General features: G+C 39.9%; 1 protein-coding gene across 2 annotated transcripts in view; it reads left to right on the top strand.

The window, feature by feature from the left end:
• The window catches only part of eif2d (eukaryotic translation initiation factor 2D), a 37,491-nt gene extending 16,579 nt beyond the window's left edge, over positions 1 to 20,912 (top strand). For both annotated transcript variants that reach the window (XM_041196373.1, XM_041196374.1), the window contains 11 exons: positions 88 to 195; positions 6,157 to 6,509; positions 7,630 to 7,747; positions 8,900 to 8,945; positions 11,223 to 11,326; positions 12,763 to 12,915; positions 13,690 to 13,779; positions 15,506 to 15,601; positions 16,346 to 16,466; positions 19,564 to 19,738; positions 20,402 to 20,912. In XM_041196373.1, the coding sequence (XP_041052307.1) occupies positions 88 to 195; positions 6,157 to 6,509; positions 7,630 to 7,747; positions 8,900 to 8,945; positions 11,223 to 11,326; positions 12,763 to 12,915; positions 13,690 to 13,779; positions 15,506 to 15,601; positions 16,346 to 16,466; positions 19,564 to 19,738; positions 20,402 to 20,475 (1,438 nt within the window). In that variant the 3' untranslated portion in view covers positions 20,476 to 20,912. The remainder of the gene's footprint in view (positions 1 to 87; positions 196 to 6,156; positions 6,510 to 7,629; positions 7,748 to 8,899; positions 8,946 to 11,222; positions 11,327 to 12,762; positions 12,916 to 13,689; positions 13,780 to 15,505; positions 15,602 to 16,345; positions 16,467 to 19,563; positions 19,739 to 20,401) is intronic.
• The last annotated feature ends 855 nt before the right edge of the window (positions 20,913 to 21,767 follow it).

Raw genomic sequence — 21,767 nt, 5'->3', positions numbered from 1 at the left:
AGAGGGAGGAAGATCCACATGATCCTATTTAAATTTAAAATGCAAATGGTGTTGCTTTATTTATCCCTTTTATTCAATATATTGCAGAGCTCCAGTGGCAATAGGCTTGGCCACTATGCCAACAACAGAGATGCTTGCAGCTGATATGAAAGGAAAGGGTGTCACCACCCTCCATACATATCTGGATCAGTTATGGTAAGAATGGGGATTCATATTTATAAATTTTATGTGGCTGCAAAAATTATCAACCAATTAGCACTCTCTTCTCATGTAGTATAAATTGTTGTTCCATTTACTGTTGGTATTCTTGTGAACTGTCTTGATGAGTGCAAGACGCAAAGCTTTGACTGCATGTCTCTCTTTCAACGATACTCCAGTGCTGTACTACCAAATGACTATTGCACCTTTAGCTCATTTACCATCCATTACATTCAGTTGCATACTACACGAACAGAGACCCGCTAAACAATTAGTATCTTTATTGCAACAGTACTCCTTTTAAATTCCCACCCCATGCCATTCTACCCTTTCCATGCCATCCTCTCATGTCAGACCCATTCCATTCCTTTCGCCCCTCTCACATTATCCCTATCCCATTCCTATCCCCATTCCATATCTCCCATGCAGTCCCCCTCCTCTCATGCCATCCCCAGCCCCCCTCTAGGTCCACTAAATAAACCCACCAACTGACACACCCCTTAAAACAGTCTGGACAGACAAAAAACTGCATAGTGTTATTATTAATAATAATATTGTTATTACTGTTACTAGATAGTGTTGGTATGGCAACACGATGTGGCACAAAAAGTAGCGTAATCTGCAAAACCTTTTAACTCTTGGCTTCGTGAAAGATTAAAATGAAGTTATTAAACCTTGGATACTGGGGTCACACTAACATGTAATTCATGATACACTTAAGATGTAACTTTTCTCCTTTACCTGACAGAATTATCACCTGACAAGCAGAATGTAGTGAGTGGCACAGTAATAAAAAAAAATCACCATCACTCAGCTTCAACAGTCTTTCCATTTGTCTGAATCTAAGTGATCATTGTATCCACTCAATTGAAGTATATGGCTTTATAATACATGTTAATATTTTATACATGTTACCATAACTACCATCCAAATACCTTTTTAGTTTTCAGTATAATGAAGGGTATTACCTAACCTTTTTGAGTTTTCATCCCTCATTGTTTTTTAGATTGAGTTATATTTTGAGGGTTGCATCTTCAAAAAATGATTTTTTTAATTCATTCACGGGATGTGGGCTTCGCTGGTTGGGCCAGCATTTATTACCCTTAGTTGCCCTTGAGAATGTGGTGGTGAGTTGCCTTCTTGAATTGCTGTAGTCCATGTGGTGTAGGTACACCCACAGTGTTGTTAGGAAGGAAGTTCCAGGACTTTGACCCAGCGACAGTGAAGAAATGGTGATATATTTCCAAGTCAGGGTGGTGAGTAACTCGAGGGGGAACTTCCAGTTGGTGGTGTTCCCATGTGTCTGCTGCCCTTGACCTTCTAGATGGTAGTGGTTGTGGGTTTGGAAGGTGCCTTCGAAGGAGCCTTGGCGAATTCCTGCAGTGCATCTTGTAGATGGTTCACAGTGCTGCTACTGTGCATCGGTGGTGGAGGAAGTGAATGTTTGTGGATGTGGTGCCAATCAAGTGAGCTTCTTTGTCCAGGATGGTGTCAAGCTTCTTGAGTGTTGTGGGAGCTGCACTCATCCAGGCAGTATTTCATCACATTCTGACTTGTGCCTTGTAGATGGTGGACAGGTTTTGGGGAGTCAGGAGCTGAGTGTAGATGTTGGACAGGGTTTAGGGAGTCAGGAGGTGAGTTACCCGTCATAGGATTCCTAGGCTCTGACCTGCTCTTGTAGCCACAGTATTTATATGGCTAGTCCAGTTCAGTATCTGGTCAATGGTACCCCCCAGGATGTTGATAGCAGGGGATTCAGTGATGGTAATGCTATTGGACATAAAGGGGCGATGATTGGATTCTCTCTTTCTTGTTGGAGATGGTCATTGCCTGGCACTTGTGTGGTGCGAATGTTACTTGCCACGTGTCAGCCCAAGCCTGAATATTGTTCAGTTCTTGCTACATTTGGACACGGACTGCTTCAGTATCTGAGGAGTCACAAATTGTGCTGAACATTGTGCAATCATCAGCGAACATTCCCACTTCTGACCTTATAATGGAAGGAAGGTCATTGATAAAGTAGCTGGAGATGGTTGGGCGGAAGACACTACCCTGAGGAACTCCTGCAGTGATGTCCTGGAACTGAGATGACTGATCTCCAACAACCACAACCATCCTCCTTTGTGCTAGGTATGACTCCAACTAGTAGAGAGTTTCCCCCCTGGTTCCCATTGACCTCAGGGGTCCTTGATGCCATACTCAGTCAAATGCTGCCTTGATGTCAAGGGCAGTGACTCTCACCTCACCTCGGGATTTTAGCTCTTTTGTCCATGTTTGAACCAAGGCTGTAATGAGGTCAGGAGCTGAGTAGCTGGTTTGAACCCAAACTGGGTGTCAGTGAGCTGGTTATTGCTAAGCAAGTGCCACTTGATAGGACTGTTGATGACTCCTTCCATTATTTTACAGAAGATCGAGAGTAGACTGATGGGGCGGTAATTGACCAGGTTGGATTTGTCCTGCTTTTTGTGTACAAGACATAGCTGGGCAATTTTCCACATTGCCAGTGTTGTAGCTGTACTGGAACAGTTTGCCTTGGGGTGCTGCAAGTTCTGGAGCACAAGTCTTCAGTACTGTTGCCGGAATATTGTCTGGGCCCAATGCCTTTGCGGTATCCAGTGCCTTCAGATGTTTCTTGATATCATGTGGAGTGAATTGAATTGGCTGAAGACTGGCATCTGTGATGCTGGGAGGAGGCCATGATGGATCATCCACTCGGCACTTCTGGCTGACGACTGTAGCAAATGCTTCGACTTCATCTTTTGCACTGATGTGCTGGGCTCCTGCATTATTGAGGATGGGGATACTTGTGGAGCTTCCTCCTCCAGTGAATCATTTAATTGTCCACCGCCACTCACAACAGGATGTGGCAAGACTGCAGAGCTGACCCGTTGGTTGTGGGATCACTTAGCTCTGTCTATCACTTGTTGCTTATGCTGTTTTGAATGCAAGTAGCCCTGTGTTATAGCTTCACCAGGTTGATGCCTCGTTTTTAGGTGTGCCTGGTGCTGCTCCTGGCATGCCCTCCTGCATTCTTCATTGAAGCAGGATTGATCCCCTGGCTTGGTGGTACTGTGTGCATTGCCTGGGTCTGTTGAAATATATTTTGTTTTACTGTTGCCTTATTGGAGGTGTAACTGGGAATCAGATTAATTAGGGGAGTTTGCAGTTATTATAGTAGTAATTTGCAGACCTATGTATGTACTTAAAATCTCTTCTTCTACTAGTAAATGTTTAATTTAGTTTTGTAAAAATCCTCTAAGCCTCGGTAGACTTATTACTACTGAATTCAAGGCACACTTCTCAAAATAAAACTGCAAATTGCAAAACAGTTGTGGCAGGTGTTTCAAGTTTCCCTCTGGGATTTGAGTAGCTCTGCATTTACTATCTGCTGTGCCATAACAATTGTAGATGTGGTGTCATTTGAAATTTTCAAGACTGCAATTGAAACATTTTTTTGTTAGGTAAGGATATCAGCAGATATGGAAAGAAAGCTGATAAATGGAATTGAGATAAGGATCAGATTGCATAGCATAGCAGGCTGGATAGCCTACTGTGTTTCTATGCATGCTGCACAGTACAGCTATGGGCAGAGACAAATGCTTGTTTGTGAAAGTTAAGCTGAAACAGGGCACAGCAGTCAAAGAGGACATGAACAACAAGAGAATGAAAAAGTGTTGCATGAACAAACAAGTGAGAAAATGGAATAGCAACAACAAATGAATGAAAGGAACGTTATGAACAATATAATGAACTAGGCAGGAACGATCAAGGTGCGAGTAGAGGGTAAAGATAGGAAAAAGGAAGGCTTGCCATTTTATAGCACTTTTCACAACCACCAGATGTCTCAAATGCGTTACAGCCAATGAAGCACTTTGAAGTGTAATCACTGGCAGAATCGTCCTAGATTTGCATTAAGCGCGGCAAGTAAAACGACGTTTTAGCCATATCGTCCCAAACCCGCCACATTAGTTTTACATTCATGGGAAACGAGCCATTTTGATAGCAGGCCGGCTCTCATTCGCCCACCGTGCTATCATCTCGCCGCTTCATCATGCGGGCCCCATATTTAAAGTCCAGACGTGTGCGCACATTTCTCAGTGTTTCAAGCCCAGGATTACTGCAGGGAAGGTATCCACAAAAGGCATAAAGACTGCAGCCTCCAGGTTTAGTGACGTGTCACTGGAATGCCATTTGGATGCTGTGGTGGCCTGCTGTGATGTCCTCAACCCTGCTCTGGCTGCAGGATGGACAGCGACATGAGGTTTGGGAGGCAGAGGCGATGGCAGTGGTGGTCAGTGCCAGTGCCGCACAGAAGAGGTTGTCCATCCAATGCAAATAGAGGATGAATGATCTCATCTGTGCAGCCAGGCTGTGGCAACCACCTCATCACTCTAAACTCACACATTCACAAGCCCATCACACATTCACTGGCATCTCATTCACTGCCAGCTCAAGGGACGTCACCACTCATTCTCACGCACATACCCTCACATCTCCATCTGGCCTCATGTCCTCTGGAAACTGCCTTCTCAGCCCTCACCATCTTGAGGCCATGCATAGATCATCATGTGCCCCCACACACCCTCTGGGTTACCCTCTTTCCTCAGTACAGCCCTCGTCCTGCTTGAGGCCACTTCTCCCCACTTCCCCAAGCAAGCCCTAGACCTGCAACCATTGAAAAGCTACCTACATATGGCTGACTTGGTAGATAGAGACCTCCCCATGAGCCCCTCCCTAAAAGCAATGTGGTGCTGCCTGTGAAGCAAGGTAAGCAAACAAATCTTGAAGTCCTGAGCGAAGTGCAGCTCACCAGGTGCACGTCACTTATGTGCTGTTGTGAAACACATCGGCGTGTTTCTCATCAACTTTGGCGGCCGAGCTGGGTGGAGGGGGGGCGGTCAATTCCGGTGGGCTGGCCTAAAAATGACATGCAGATGTATTACAATGAGGTTCCTGACATCCGATGGCAGGAATTGTGGTCCGCCATTGGCGGGCTAAGTGGATGATCGCAAACAGGTGTCATGCTGCCATGAAACCAATCGCGCCGTATTGTCCACTCATGTCAACTAACGCGCCCGATGCCAGCGAGCATGGAAAATCCCGGACACTGTTGTAACGTAGGAATGTAGCAACCAATCTGTACACAGCAAACTCCCACAAATGACAGTATGATAATGACCAGATAAAGTGTTTTAGTGGCATTGATTGAGGGGTAAATATTGGTCGGGATACCAGGTATAACTCCCTTCTCTTTTTTGAAATAGTGTCGAGAGATCTTTTACATCCACCTAAGCAGGCAGGTGTGTCTGCGTTTTAACGTCCCATTTGAAAGCTGGCACTTATGACAGTGCAGCACTGCCTCCATACTGCACTGTGTAGTCAACCTTAATTTTTGTGATTTGTCATAGGGAAAGAAACTTGCAGAGGCTGAATCTGAATCTGCTTGAATGGAGTTTAGCTGCTTATGTTATAAAATAGTGCACCCTCCAACTTGACACAAGTAGGAGATTCAATTTAGATTACTGTCTGATATTTACACTAATACTAAACTCCACTCTATTTTCTTTTGTTCCAATGTGATGATCAGTTTAGGTTCTTACAAATTTTATCTTTGCCTTTATTTCCACTAACTGTACTTTGTACTTTACTGTCCATATCTAATATAAGATCCATTTTCCAGTACTTGGTGAATTCTTGTTGTCAGATTGGTTGAGATGGCTAAAGGAAACAGTGTGCTCCCCTGTCATCAAGCTCCACCCGCCACCCCAAAATCCCCTTGCAATCACTGGAGATGAGAGGGAAAGAGAATCAAAGCCTAAATCCATGTATTTTATGTATTTATCCTTGGACACAACATGACAGCTGGTTCAAGGTCCTTTTAACTGGAAGGTGCAGTTTGAAAGAGGAAGAGAGGAAATGTTTTTCTTTAAATCCATTAAATTCTTGATTCTTTTTAAGGGCATTTGGAGAAAAGACTAACCCACCTGTGATTCCCCACGTGTACTGTGACCCTGGGGAAATTGGAGACCAGATGGAGAAGGAAGAGGAGGAAAAAGGAGAGGAGGAAAAAGTGATAATTAATACAAATGATATTGAGAATGTGACTGCAGTGCTGGACAGTACAGAGAATGATGCACCAGACATGGACAGTCTTTGTTTGAATGTGGAAACTGAATCAGAACATGTATCCTCAGCAACAGGTCAAGCGATTGACAGCGAGGCTCATGACTCAGAGATTGTTGATCTGAAAGAAATTACAGAAGACAGTGAGAATGACCAGGACACTCCAGAAATCATTGGGACTGTACAGGGTATGAAGGAGCTATCTTTAAAAAAAAAAAATAGCTACCCAGAATGGATTGTCAAACATGTTGGTCACATATTACAAGAAACCATAATGGGAAATTGTCCCTGGTTTAGGTTTTAATTAGATGGCTGTGCAGATTTCAATTCCTTGCATACCAGTAAAAATCCTGGAATCTTACATAACCAGAATTTGATGTATTAATTCTTTCTCTGAAATTTTTTTGGAAATGCCCAATAATTTTAAGCAATGAAAACAGTACAGCAGTAGGAAATTAATATTTAATAAAATCAAATAATTTTGTGAACCAACTTTGAATGGCCATAACAAAGTGAAATCTTGAGACCAATATTTGTTTTTTTTGTACGATAGTTGCATCTGATTTAAAAAAAGTCAGTAGATCCTCTCATTGCATTTTTTGCCCCACCATGAAAGGTATACAGAATGTCATTTTCGAATAAATCCTTTTATTTCATAAAAAACAAAATTCTGCAGTGGTCAGGATTTAATTTTGCATCCCAACTTTTCAAAATGTTGGCTATTGTGCAAAGAAGGATATCTCTTACAAATTGCAGTCCACTTACAATTTAGTCACCGTCTAATGCAAAAAGGCTGAATAACCCAACAATTTGAATTAAACGGACAACACAGCAAATTAGGAATTGAATATAAAAGATTGAATTGTCAGGAAGCTTAAATTAAGCAATGTTGATGTGAATAGACTATACAACAATGTTTAATGCTACAAGAAGTTTTGTTGTAAAATGTAAGTAAATTTGAAAGCTTGAAAAAGAATTTCAGTATTAAAAGGGTTAAAATGAACAAATGGACAGATTAAATTATGTTTTTTTGAAAAAAAAATCTAAGAGCTACTAAAGTCCAAGGGAAAGGGTTGCTGCCAGTAACAAAAGCCAAATGTCTTCTGTAGTGATGTCACATTAAACATTAGGCACATTGCCCATTGTTATTTTATGCACTCAGTTTAATTTCTCTCAGAGCCTTGGCAGCCAGTGGTACTTACAGTTAACTGACCCGTCATGTCAATTTAGTAGCAAACTAGCACTTATTTTGAGTCCTGTAATGGACAGAGCAAAAATAGCTTTATTTTCCCCTTCCTATTTCTACAGAGCAGATGGATGAGCTCCTTCTACAGTGTTTCCTTCATGCTTTGAAATTTAAGGTGAAGAAAGCAGATCTGCCACTGCTTACAAGCACCTTCCTCAAGGTTCATGTATATCCATGTTGGTAAGTGTAGTATTCAATCTGAATTGCAATATGACGTTCGTTCATTATGGACCTGGATTGGTACTGTACTTCTATTGAAGCTGTTACTCCACATTGGTGGGTCAGTGAAGGACTTGTTTACAAAGTCTCAAGTTAGCTCCTGTTTTATGATTAATCAAGTTTTCTACAATGGATTGCACTTTATTTAGAAACTGAGGCGATGGATTGAAGAAAAACTGATAGGACTAGAGACCTTGCATCTTATTGCTGTCCTCCTGGATTTTTTCTACTTTTGTTAATAGACTGGGAAGAGAGAAGTCTAGCTAAGAATTAGACACATATTCTGGTACTTTTTTTTTGAGAAACGAATAAGATTGTCTTCATTTTTAAATTGATTTATGCCTATCTTAGAACAGAACTCCCCTCCTAAACATTAAAGAATAATATTGGAGCCCTTGTTCCATGCCAAGACTAAGAGTCCACTTAACTTGGGCGCAGACAAGAATGGTTATTCTGAACAGAGCTTGTGGAAATATCAAAAAATGCGTGTAAGGTGTGGACTAAATTTCTCCTCAGCCACTGAATAAGAGAAAATGACCAGTTTAGGTCTATCTCAAATTGAGCTCACAACTTTTTAAAAGTTCGGTACCATCATGAAAAAATGTTTGGCAAATCTATCTTCATTTGTTTATGAACAAACAGAGTAATGTAATTTGTTCTGTAATGTAATTTGTTCTGAACTGGATAATTGCATCACATGTCACTGTGATGAAAATCCTACACAACTTTTCTCACTTCCCCAATAAAAGACACTTAAAGATAAATTTGCTCGTGTAACACCACTTTTAGCAGCACTCCCAGTGACTTGTGTCGATTCACCAGGGCAGGCAGCCATTCAATAATATTAATGAAGAATGCCAAGTGGGCCAAATAGATAGCAGCCTGCGGCACTGCCTGCCCCAGGGAATCGACCTATGCCTGCTGACTGCACCACACAAAAGAGTTTCTCCGCCAATCTTTGTCAAATATTTTATCTTGTTTATAAAAAAAATGGTGTCCCTTTGGCTTATGAGAATCCATGTTCATCCATGACTATGTTATTCACTAAGATCCAAAACCATAATTTATGCAGAATTGTTTTAATTTTTTTTGTGCTGTTTTCTTTTTGCATAGTCCTGAAGGCCGACAATTAGACATCAAAAAATCTAGTTATAAGAAGGTAAGTTAATGCATAGAAGTGTTTTATACAACAGCTAAACATAGGAAAAATTACAAAAGCTTTGTAGAATTATAGGAATTAACACCACAGAAGAAGGCAATTGATGCATTGTGCCTATGCCAGTGGTATATGTTCATTTGGAGATATCTGCTCTCATCACATTCCCCTGTGTTAACCCATATCCTTCTTTGGTTCTTTTTAAATACTTATACACTTTCTTTTAAATGATATGATCTCTTCCTCAATAAACATTTATGTTCCATATTTTAATAGCGGTCTCAATGAGAAAAGTATTTTGACCTCCCCCTTCATTCTTTGAGTGATAACTCTGAAATTATGCCTTTTGCAAACTATTGAAAACGATCCTTCACTATTTACTTTCTCAAAAGCTTTGGGTAATTTTGAGAACCACTGCTCCTTTACCTTTCTCTATTCCAGTGTACAAAAACTGAAATTTTCAAGCCTTTCTTCATAAATATATCCTTTAATTCCAAATTTCATACCAATGAATCTTTTCTGTAGCCTTTTCTGTCTTTTAGAAAAGAATGCCCAGAACTTCACACTAAACGTGAACTGTGAACTTACAAATGTCTTGTGCAAATTCAGTGTCACTTCCATATTTCTGTACTTTTTGCTCTTGTACACTAAACCCAGATTCCCATTGGGCCTTTTTAATCACTTCCCTTTTGTGTTATGTCGCAGTGACAAAATAATTTCTGTGATGTCTGTGACTGTTCACAGAATTGTCATGGTGCAGAAGAAGGCCATTCGGCCCATCATGGCTGCACCGGCTCTCCAAATGAGCATCATGACTTAGTGCCATTCTCCAGCTTTTTCCCTGTACCCTTACACATTGTTTCCATTCAAACAATCACCTGTTGCCCTCTTGAGTGCTTCCATTGAACCTGCCTCCACCATACTTCCAGGCATTGCATTCCAGACCCGAACCACTTGTTGTGTGAAAAAGTTTTTTCTCACATCACATTTGCCTCTTTTGCAAATCACTTTAAATCTGTGCCCTCTTGTTCTCGATCCCTTGACAAATGGGCACAGTTTCTCCCTAGTTACTTCATCCAGTCCCCTCCATGATTTTGAACACCTCCATCAAATCTCCTCTTAGGAGAACAGTTCCAACCTCTCCAATCTATCTTCATAGCTCAAATTTCTCATGCCTAGAACCTTTCTTGTAAACCGCTTCTGCACAATCTCCAATGTGATCACATCTTCCCATAGTGTGGCACCCAGAACTGTACACCATACTCCAGCTGAAGTCTAACTATTGTCTTTTATAAGCAAGCATAATCTCTCTGCTCTTGTATTCTTTGCCCCTTTTAATAAAGCCTATGCTATACTAACTGATTTCTCCACCTGTCCTGCCATCTTCAATGATCAATGCACATATACACCCAGGTGTCTCTACTCCTGCACATGCTTTAGAATTGTACCCCTTATTTTATATTGTCTCTCCGTATTCTTCCTACCAAAATTAATCACCTCACACTTCTGCACATCGAACTTCACCTGCCACCTATCTGCCCACTCCTCCAACTTGTCTATGTCCTTCTGAGGTTCTACACTCTCCTTCTCACAGTTTACAATGCTTCCAAGTTTTGTATCATGCGCATACTGAGACATTGTCCTCTGCGCACCAAGATCTAGATCATTAATATATATCAGGAAAAGCAAGGTTCCCAATACTGACCCCTGGGGAACTCCACTACAAACCTTCCTCCAGCCTGAAAAATAACCATTGACCATTACCCTCTGTTTCTTATTACCCAGCCAAATTTTGTATTTACGTTGCTACTATCCCTTTTTATTCCATGAGCTATAACTTTTCTAATGTGTTAGTTCTCATTCTAATGTGAGTTTAAAAGTAATCCAACAGACTGGTTGGCCTTTATTAAACTGAGTTTTAAAGTTGACCTCAAATTTTATGCAGTTAGATCACAGCTGGTGTTATGAGTATCCATCCTGGGCAATCTTGTATCTTGTGAAGTGATGTATATTTGGCCACAGTTATGCTACAATTACATGTTATTGGGAAGTTGAAGCATTGTAATGGTGTGAAACAATCAATATAATTACTCTATTGCAATAATTGCACTCTCCTCTGAAACATTGGCTTCTTAACATCAATCCTGAATATCACCATCATGTTATAGCTGGGCTCCTCAATGAGAATCCAGTGCTATTGCTATCACTTATGCTACCAATGCTATCAATTATGTGGTTTTCATGAGTTTTTGAAGTGATCTGTTTAAATCTTGTCCTCAGCTCTCCAAGTTTCTTCAGACCATGCAGCAACGGCAGGTAGTGCAGGTGAAGGAACTCTCGAAAGGTGTCGAAAGCATTGCTGCTGTGAACTGGAAGCATGCAGAGTAGGTATTCAAAACAAAACCACTCTCTATCAATGAGTTGCCCAAGTAACACTGTACCTGTAAGAAAGTGTCTTCAGTTTCATATCTTTCTGGTTTGTGAACTTTGATTGTGGCACTTGTGCAGTTCGTGGAGCAAGTATTCTGCAAAACAAAAACAAAAATACCCGGAAAAACTCAGCAGGCCTGGCAGCATCTGCGGAGAGGAACACAGTTAATGTTTCAAGTCCGAATGACCCTTCAACAGAACAACTCTGCTTTTACTTCACTGTTCTGACGAGTGAAAAATTGGGTTATGCTGAAAAAGCTTTTTGTTTTGCTTGCTGAAACGTAGTTTTTCAACTGAGTAAAACTCAATCACATTAGCAAATTTTTTTGTTTTGGCCACAATAGCAACGAACATGTATTGAAACTTTTTGGATGGTGTAATCCTATGTGTAATCTGTTTCTTTGCTGTCGTAACATGAATCAAAAAGTGCGAAGAGTGACAGTGAGCTGATGTTCAATGTCAAATAACAGGCACATATTGCAAATTTATAGCTTTCGTCTACTCAAAAAATATATAACTGAGGTTTTGGAAAGGTTGTCATTTAAATCTGATTTTATGCAAATTAAGAGATTATTACATAAGTTATTCATGAGGAAATGTAGAAATATATATAAAATATAGTTTGTGTAAGAAAATTGACTCTTTTTCCAGTCCTTTTCTCCACTTCCCTCTCCAAACCCATCCTCCACCGGTCTGGATATTTTGGCATTATTTCAATTCAAATAGCTACAGATTTACTGTTCTTAATTTTATTGAAAAAATATGCATTTAAAAAAAAAATCAAGATCAAGCAGAAGCCAGTATAATGTACTTTGGCTATTATTAAAAATTAAAATAATAGATCAGTTTGCCAAATTAAAAAGAACTGATTCTATCAGAGGTTATTATGAAGAATTTCTTACTAAGTTTCTTCTAAATCTCACATAACTGCCATAAGGAGTGATTGAAGCAGACAACATTGAAGCATTGATGCGTAAATGAGAGGGAAGGGAATCGAGGCATTTGGGGGCAGAGTTGGCTAAAGTAGTAACTAGAGAAGGAGAAAGCATGTGGAGGGTAGAAACACGAACATAGCCCAGTTGGACTGAAGCATGTGTTCTGTGCTGAGGGTGCTATAAAGTTTAATTCTGTGTAATATAAGGAGGACAAAAACGATAGATTCCAGCACAATAGTTCTCTGAAACCACAACCAAATCTTCATTGACGATTCTAGTCACACACATTGAAATTGAAGAAGTAAAATACTTACAAAATGATGAGTTCAATCTTGCCAGAAACCTTTCCTACTGGGGAAAAAAGGAACACTAACTCATCAGAATATCTGTCAAATAGAATTGCCTGCATGCCATTTAAAATTACATGCAATTTAGAATTACATTTTCTGTTGCAGCCTGCGGTCCTTCAAAGTTCCTGAAACAGCTACTGGCGAAGACATGGTGAAGATTGACAGAGTGAGAGAGACACCCTACCAACCACTTCAGATCAAGTCCTTTTGCAGTGTTTCCAGTAAATTAATTCCCCTATTTGAACACGCAGGTCTCAAGTAGGTATTGTTAAACTGTCTGCCTGAAATGTGTATCACAGTCTGCCTATGTTTGTGTGAATAACCCATTTTTCTAAAAATGGAAATTCTTTTATGAGAGCAGGCCACACAGGCACTTTTACACAGTGAGTGGCTAAGTGAAGAATGTGAATGACAAAGCCGTGAATTTGTAAGTCCGGGTGGATCTTTGGGTGGTGCTCTATATACAATAGAGAAATGTTGAGCTCTGAGAAATGTTGGTGATCTCGATGTATTACTCAGTCCAGCAGACGTGTGGCCAAATGTTACTGAGGCTAACTCACACTGTAGCTATGGGACATTGCTAAAGTTCATTATGACCCCGTGAGACCTGAAATGTTAAATCTCTCAATGGATGCTGCCAGACCTGCTGAAAATTTCTAGCATTTTCAGTTTTTATTTCAGATTTCCAACACCCCCTTCCCTTGAAGTAGGGGGAGCCACAACTTTACTTTTCAGAGCCCAGTCCTTCGGAATTGTTACGCATGACTGTCTGGACGAGGAGTATGGGCTCAAGCTAGTGAGTGGCAGGTGTAGGACTGGGGTTAGCGGGGGCCGGGGTGGAGGTATGATGGTTGCTCGCACAATGGCTGATCAGCAAATGCAGTAATCTTCTGATGGAGGCGGGGAAATAGTTGGCTCTTCTCATAAGGGGCTGTAATTTTTCTCCTGGATTGATTCAGATTGGAAATGATCTTCAAAGATAAAGAATTATTGTTTTTGCTTTCCTGATAAATTTGTTTTCATCCTGTTTAGAAAAGATGCAACCCTCTCAAATGCAGATGTTAGAAGTATCATCACAAATTATATAAAGTCTAATGAACTGATAGACGACTACAATAAAAAGTAAGTCATCCACATGGTATATAAATCTGAAAAGTAACTTAAAAAAAGAAATAACTTGGGGAAGAACAAACAATCTTCACTTCTGACAACATAATGGTAGAAAGCATTAACATTATTATGTAAGAAGTTACAGTAATTATAAAAGGCCAAAGGTTCTACCACCTAGAAGGCCTAAATATGCCTTGTTACTTGTTAAAATAAAGGTATGTATAATTAAGTAAGGTAGTTGACCATGAAGGTTTACTGATCATATGTTTCACATGTCAGTGGGGAGGATCTAGGACTAGGGGGCACAGTTTCAGAATAAGGAATTTCCCATTTAAGACAAAGATGGAGAGGAAGTTCTTTTCTCAAAGGACTGTGAATCTTTGGAATTTTCTACCCAGAGAACAGTGGAAGCTGGGTCATTGAATATATTCAGGACTGAGTTAGACAGATTTTTGATCTACAAGGGAGTCGGGGTTATGGGAGGAGGTGGGGTGGCAGCAGGAAAGTGGAGTTGAGGCCAGCATCAGATCAGCCATGTTATTGAATGGCGGAGCAGGCTCAAAGAGACAAATGGCAATCTCCTGCTCCTATTTCTTATGTTCTTATTGAGTTTCTGAATAAAACTTTTAGTTGCCAGCTCCTGAAACATTTCTTTTAATTACATTTTATTATGGTTGCTATTAGAGTAACTCAGTTATTCAGTCGAGCATTGAGAACAATTGACTAAGTGCTTTGAATATGGGGTGTGAAGGCTATACTTGTCCTCTGGTTTATAATGCCAAATTCTTTAATGCATTGGCTGTACAATATATTTTATTTGCATTAACCACGCAGCCATTTTATTTTACTTGACTTGATTATATTTCTTTACAGTGTAGAAACATAGAAACTAGGAGCAGGAGTAGGCCATTCGGCCCTTCGAGCCTACTCCACCATTCATTATGATCATGGCTGATTATCCAACTCAATAGCCTGCTCCCGCTTTCTCCCCATAACCTTTGATCCCTTTCGCCCCAAGAGCTATATCTAACTCCTTGAAAACATACAATGTTTTGGTCTCAACTACTGTCTGTGGTAACGAATTCCACAGGCTCACCATTCTCTGGGTGAAGAAATTTCTCCTCATCTCAGTCCTAAATGGTCTACCCCATATCCTCAGACTGTGACCACTGGCTCTGGACTCCCGCACCATCGGGAATATCCTGGCCCTGTCTAGTCCTGTTAGGATTTTATAGGTTTCTATGAGATCCCCCCTCATTCTTCTGAACTCCAGCAACTATAATCCTAATCGACTCAATCTGTCCTCATATGTCAGTTCCGCTATCCCAGGAATGTCAGGTAAACCTTTGCTGCACTCCCTCTATAGCAAGTCACTACCTAATATCTGATGCATCTTTCTCTAATTGACTCACTTATTTTGTTATCATTTTGGTGTATTTTACCCTGAAATTATAAGTTGCTGAAACAAAAACCTGGTAATTCTGCCGTTCGTGTAGAAGATTAGTATTTGCTAGAACCAGCGCAAGTAACATTGTGATTTAAGTGTCATGTAAAATTGCTGCTATAATCCTGAAAGGGATAGACATCAGAATGGATTAGCATTTAAAACTTAAAATAAAGCCTAATTCTTAATAAAGTAAACCTTCATCTATGATGTTTCAATCCATAAGTATATAATTAGATTTTTGAGATTTCTGCATTTTAAAGTGATAGTTTCATGTTTGTCTCGTTTCCTCAGTTATATAGTCATTAATCCTACTCTTTGTGACTGCATATTGGAAAAATTTGAGCACCATACTATAACTAAAATCACATGGGATGACCTCTTTACCAGGTAAGCAGAGCTATTAAAATGCTGCACTCTGGCTGAAATATTACAACGTTGTCCACTAAGATATTGCAACATTAAGATTAAGATCAGCTTGTATTTATCTGGTGCCTTTAACATAGAAAAAATAACTCTGAAGGTCCTCATAAAGCGTAATCAGATAACAATCAATGCCGAAACAAGGAAAGAGCTATTAGGATGGGTGACCAAAATCTTGGCTAAGTAGCTGAGGAGGGTGCTGAGAAGAGTCTTATGGATAGGAATGCTTACAGAGAGAATTCCAAAGATCAGTGTTGGATGGCTGAAGACAGAGCCACCAGTGGAGGCACATAGGGAATGGGGATTGCACAAGAGGCCAGAATTGTCAGTGTGATACATTCTCAGACTGTTGTAAGGCTGAATAAGATTATATTATTTGGAAGCATGATGAAAGTATTGAATTTCAGGCCTTGCGGGACCAGGAGCCAATGTGAATAAGCTGTGTGTTCTTTAAAAAATATCTCAATCTGTTTCCAAGTTTTGTTCTGGGCATTCTTCAATTTCTTCAGATCCTTCAAAAACATTAGGAAACATTCTTTAATTTTACTTTTAAAATATGTTGTATTCAAGCATGCAAAAATAGCATTACTAATATTGTGGGAGCTGTCAGTAACTGCCCTCAAAGAGATGAGTTTAATCAATCTTTAATCAAATGTTGTGCTTGGTCTGATTTGCTGCTGTAGTGAATTACAGCTCGAGTTTGTTTCGCAGGTGCCTGGAGAGGATGCAGCAATGTCATGAAGTGACTTTTCCTGGACAAAAGCCAATTGTTCGAAAGGGTGAAATTAAACCCATTAACATTGATGTAGTGCAGCGCGCTTCAAACAAAAAGGTCAGTAGCTGAAAAACCATTTATCAGAGGGACTATAATGGATACTTCTCAGTGAGTTAGAATCAAGTCGAGGGAATTGGACATCATCACCTGAATGACTTAGTTTATTCACTGCATTTTTACTGTGTTAATTTTTTGTGAAATTTGAAGTTTCCAGTATGCATTTAAGGTTGTGAATTTTCTTTACAATTCTTTTTCTTACTATTGTCATTTGTTCTAATTTGAAGATGCCACATGAAATAGGAACTGAAGAAGTATTAGTGTTTGATACAAAATTTAGATACAGAGTTACTGTTTGTCATTATCTTAGATGCCTAGGATGTATTTGGTTCACAGCAGTCTTGACATGGAATGCAGTGCTTGTTGCACTATATTCTATGTGCATAGGAGGCTTGCTTAATTTTTATAGGAATTGTATCTAATTTAGCCTCCAGGAATGAATACTGCCTCATTCTCAGTATATCTTGCCCGATTTTTTTTTTTGCCCATTACTCTCTTGCTGTGGTTACTATAGGGTATATCCATTTTGCGTATGTTGAGTTAACCTTCAGGTAGAAAATGTAGCTGTTGATCTTCAGCTACCTTTGTACACTCTTGCCTTCCTCCCATCTACATCATATCAGAATTATTGCTATTATAGCCATATGATTTCACTTTCACTCTCAAGCCTCTGCTAGTATTTCAATGACTGCGAAGTACAGAAATGTAACTATCTTTCCTGCATTTTGTTTACTGCTTGAGGGGAAAGATAACTTCTGCTTCTGACCCAGAATCATAGAATGATACAACACACAAGGAAGCCATTCAAATCATCACGACTGTTTTGGCTTTTTGTTAGAGCTTTACATTCAATTTCACTCCCCTGCTCTTTCCCCAAAGCCCTGTATTTTTTTTTTACCTTCAAGTATTTATCCAGTTCCCTTTGAATGTTCCTGTTTAATCTGCTTCCACCAGCCTTTTGGGCAGTGCATTCCTGATCGCAAAAATTGCTTCTTTTACCAATCACTTAAACCTGTGCCCTCTGGTTATCAACACTTCTCTTTATTTACTCTATCAAAGCCTTTCATAATTTTGAACACCACTAGCAAATCTTCTCTTAATCTCCTCTGTTGTAAGGAGAACAATCTCAGCTTTTCCAGTTTCTCCACATAACTTACCCGTAATGCCATTCTCATAAATCACTTCTGCATCCTCTCTAAGGACTTGACATCCTTCCTAAAGTGTGGTACCCGGAATTTAACACAATACGCCAGCTGAGGTCTAACCAGTGTTTTATGAAGATTTAGCATAACCTCCTTGCTTTTGTACTCCATTCCTTTACTAATAATGCCAAGAATACCACGGGCAGGATTTTTCCCTCGTCGGGCGGGTGCGGTGGGCGGGCTTGGGAGTGACTGCGAAACGGACCGCTGCCCACGATCAGGTCCCGACCGTGATTTCACGCTGGCTGGTCAATTGACGGCCAGCCGGGGTGAAAGGCACGCTGAAACTCTCAGCGCTGCCGGGGTGGGGTCAGGAGGAGCGCGAGCGCTGAAGCCTCCGCATGTGCGAGGGGGTGCGCACTGAAAGCTCCTTGAAGGCACAGAGCTGCCCCGGGAAGCTGAAGAATTTTAAATACAAAAATTAACGTTTTACAAATAATATAAACATGTCCCCACATGCGACTCAGTACATGTAAAAACTGATGTTAAAAATTTTTTTTTTAGTGACCTTTGGAAACATCATCCTGCCTGTGGATGAGGTTTCGTAAAAATGCAAAGGCCGTCTGGCCTATTCGTCCGCCCGCCAACCGAATGATCGCGAGACTGCGCGATGACGTCAGCACACTTGCCTGATGCCATTGCGCACTGTTCGGGCCGGGCATGTGCCCACCCGTGGGATGAAAAATTCTGCCCCATATGTATTTTTTAACACTCTTCTCAACTGTCCTGCCACCTAGAAAGATTTGTGTACATACATCCCCTGGACTCTGTTCCTGCTTCTCTTTTAAAATTGTACCATTTAATTCATACTGCCGCCCCGCATTCTTCTTGCCAAAGTGCATTCCTTTACACTTTTCTTTGCGTTAAATTTAATTTGCCGCCTGTCTGCTCATTTCACCAGCCTGCCTGACCTCCTGAAATCTGTTATTGCCCTCCTCATTACTTACCACATTTTCATCTGCAAACGTTGAAATCATGCCCAGTATACCCAAGTTTGGATCGATAATATATATCAAAAAGAGCAGTGACCTAATACTGATCCCATGGGAGCACCATTGTATAGCTCCCTCCAATCTGGAAATACAACCGGTCACCCCTACTCAGCTTTCTATCTTTTAGCTAGTTTTGTATTCATGCTGCCACTGTCCCTTTAATTCCACAGGCTTTAATTTTGCTAATAAATCTATCATGTGATACTTTGGACCTGCAAAAGGCTTTTGACGTATACACGTGAACTGTACTACCTTCATTAACTGTCTCCATTACTATTTCTCTCAGTCATGCCACCTTTGTTTGTCTCTCTTGGGTATTTTCCAACACTCCAATTCCTACCGCAACTCATTACTATTCCTGACCTTTCTACTTGTCATCATCTCGGATTTGAATCCCTCTTGGATAAGCCTGCTTTTTCAGCTCTTCTAAAAATTCTGTTGACCATGTCTTATCCCTCACTAAGGTCCACTCGCTACACTAGACCTTGCTGACCTGCACAGGATTCCAGTGCATCCATTTTGAAATTCCCATCTCTGTTTATATCCCATCATGATTTTTTTTCTGTCTATAACCTTCTTCAACCCTACATCTACCACCCCCACTTCACTTCTACCTCCCCAAGAACTCTCCATTCCTCCGACTGCTGACACTTGTGTGTTTCACTGCCTCAACTCCTTTGCTGACTGCCGTGCCATTAGCCATCTCAGCCTGTAATTGCCTTCCTAAATACCCTCATCTCTCCATGTATCTCTCTTGCTTTGTAATCCTGTTTTTTAATAAAAATATCTTCTTTGGCTCTCCGTCCTTCTTTGTCTGTTTACGCTTCTTTGAAGTGCCTTGGATTTTAAAGATGTAAGTTATTCTTTTACTGCAATCTATTGCTTTATTTGTGTTTTTGGCAGGTAACGATTATTAAAAACCTTGACGCGTTTGGCTTGGATCCTCAGATCTTGGGAAATGCCCTTCAGCAAAAAGCTCAGGCCAGCGTAACTATAAATCAAGTCCCTGGTACTAAGGACAAGATGGCCCTTCAGGTTCAAGGCAACCAGGTTAATCATATTGCCAAGCTCCTAACAGGCAAGTACTGCACTTTCACTTAAAATAAAACATGCACGAGTAAAATAAAACAATTTCTTTAATTCCCAAGACCATAGAATTTTGTGTAATCTATGCATTCTTTTAAACTATATGCATTCATCATCATTGTAAACTTCATGAAGCATGATGAATTCTGACAATATAAAATATAATGTAGGCGTAATGGCACAGTCACCAAAGGGCTCTTTTTTAACCGGATTAAATGTAGTTTGGGAAAATAATGAGGTTAACACATATTAAGCAAAGCTATCTTTACATAAAACAGGATAATAATTTGGGGTTTGCCATTTAAGAAACCATGGATCTCAGAAGTGGACACTTGGGGGAGAAAAGGAAGGCAAAGACCTGCACTGGTCCCTTTGATTTTTATTTAAAGGGGAATACTCTATTGGTGAATGGGAAACGCAAGTAATTTCCTTATAAAGTACTCCCCATTACTAGCCTATAAATACAATCCATTACCATATGTTAATTACTGTGTGTACCAGTTGTTAAATTTTATATTAAGTGTGATGTTTTAATTAAATGTAATACATTTATTCAGTTTACGCTATGTTGGCACCTTCGTAACTAACCACAAGGAAAAAGTGTTCTGAGAATCATTTTGTTCAGTCTGACACTTGTTTCATGATTGTATTGCAGAGGAGTACAAGATCCCTACAAAGTATATTACTGGCTTGGACAAAGCCCCAAAATCTGGCAAGAAGAAGCGATGACATGGTAATAGTTACAGCAAGGAATCCGGTCACAGCAATAAAATCACTGCCGATACCTATTCTTGTTAATTTGTTATTTAATTTATGATACCTAACTTTCTACTAAATATGTACTAAACATCAAGTTGCTATGCATTTTTGTATTAAACTATTCCTCCTGAAGAATCTGCAGTACTGTTGCAGTTCACCCTAACTGAAAAGTACTTGTGAACTTCGTAAGTTGGTTAAAAAAAAAAGCCACAGGAAGTAATTTGCTGATGGAACAATGAAATACATGGGGGATCCCGAAGCTTCATTACTAACTAGTGTATCTGAGTTATCCCAGTTCCCGAGGCCTACGTAGCAAATTTCTCCACATCAAAAGTAAGAATCATTTCAACGTGATCAGATGCTGTAAAAATGTAAGTAGTCTTATAATAAAAATTGCAAGAACTGAACATTTCAGAATGCTGTGGTTATTATGTAATGAAGATGAATATTTAAAATGTGGGAATATGTCATAGGATTCAGTGTTGATTTCAGTAAAATGTGGGTGGATAAAATACAAAACTAAATTGCAAATTTTCTAACTATTTGAGCTGTCGTTTGAAATCACTAAATGTCCTTCCCCATACCCACCCACACCTTAACATGAAGTAATCCTTGACCAAGCTAATTCAGAATATCATTCATCATTTTAAAACAGAATAGTAACTAAAAAGAATGGTATTCCAGAGCATGCTTATAGTTGTTTTATCTCTTGTACCTTAAATTATTTGTAATTGTTTAGTATCATAAGTAATTGCATTATATACTGTGTGCACTCTTCTTAGGATCAAAGATAAGCTCACTAATTCACATGCTATAGCTCATGGATTGTAATCCATAAGAATTTGATGATAAACAAGAAAACGTTTGTCTTATTATCTCTAAAATGGATATTGTAATGATATAAACCTTAAATGGCAAACTCACTATTTAGAAGCAATGGCAGCATTAAGCACTAGCTGCTCAGATATAATACAACTGGGTCCATTTACAACTGCACATTTTACATCAGTGCCAATCTTTGTGCCAATGCTAAACCTGTGGAGTGGAAATTGGGTGTTCAGGACCGAACTGATTCTCCAGCAAGTGGATTAAGGCTTTCCCGCCTTGAGGTTTTCCTCTGCTTCAGTCTCAAATGGGTGATTATCACTAAATTGGTCATCTCATTCAGAGGGCCCTGATGGATGACTGTTACAAGCCAAGTGTCACATTGGTCAACCCCTGAATAAGGCAGCATTCATACGCTGTGATTTGAAGAGAAACTT

Source organism: Carcharodon carcharias, chromosome 9, assembly GCF_017639515.1.
Source record: "Carcharodon carcharias isolate sCarCar2 chromosome 9, sCarCar2.pri, whole genome shotgun sequence".
NCBI lineage: Eukaryota > Metazoa > Chordata > Chondrichthyes > Lamniformes > Lamnidae > Carcharodon > Carcharodon carcharias.
Note: the sequence above shows the minus strand (reverse complement) of the source record. Positions and strands in the feature narration are given on the sequence as shown.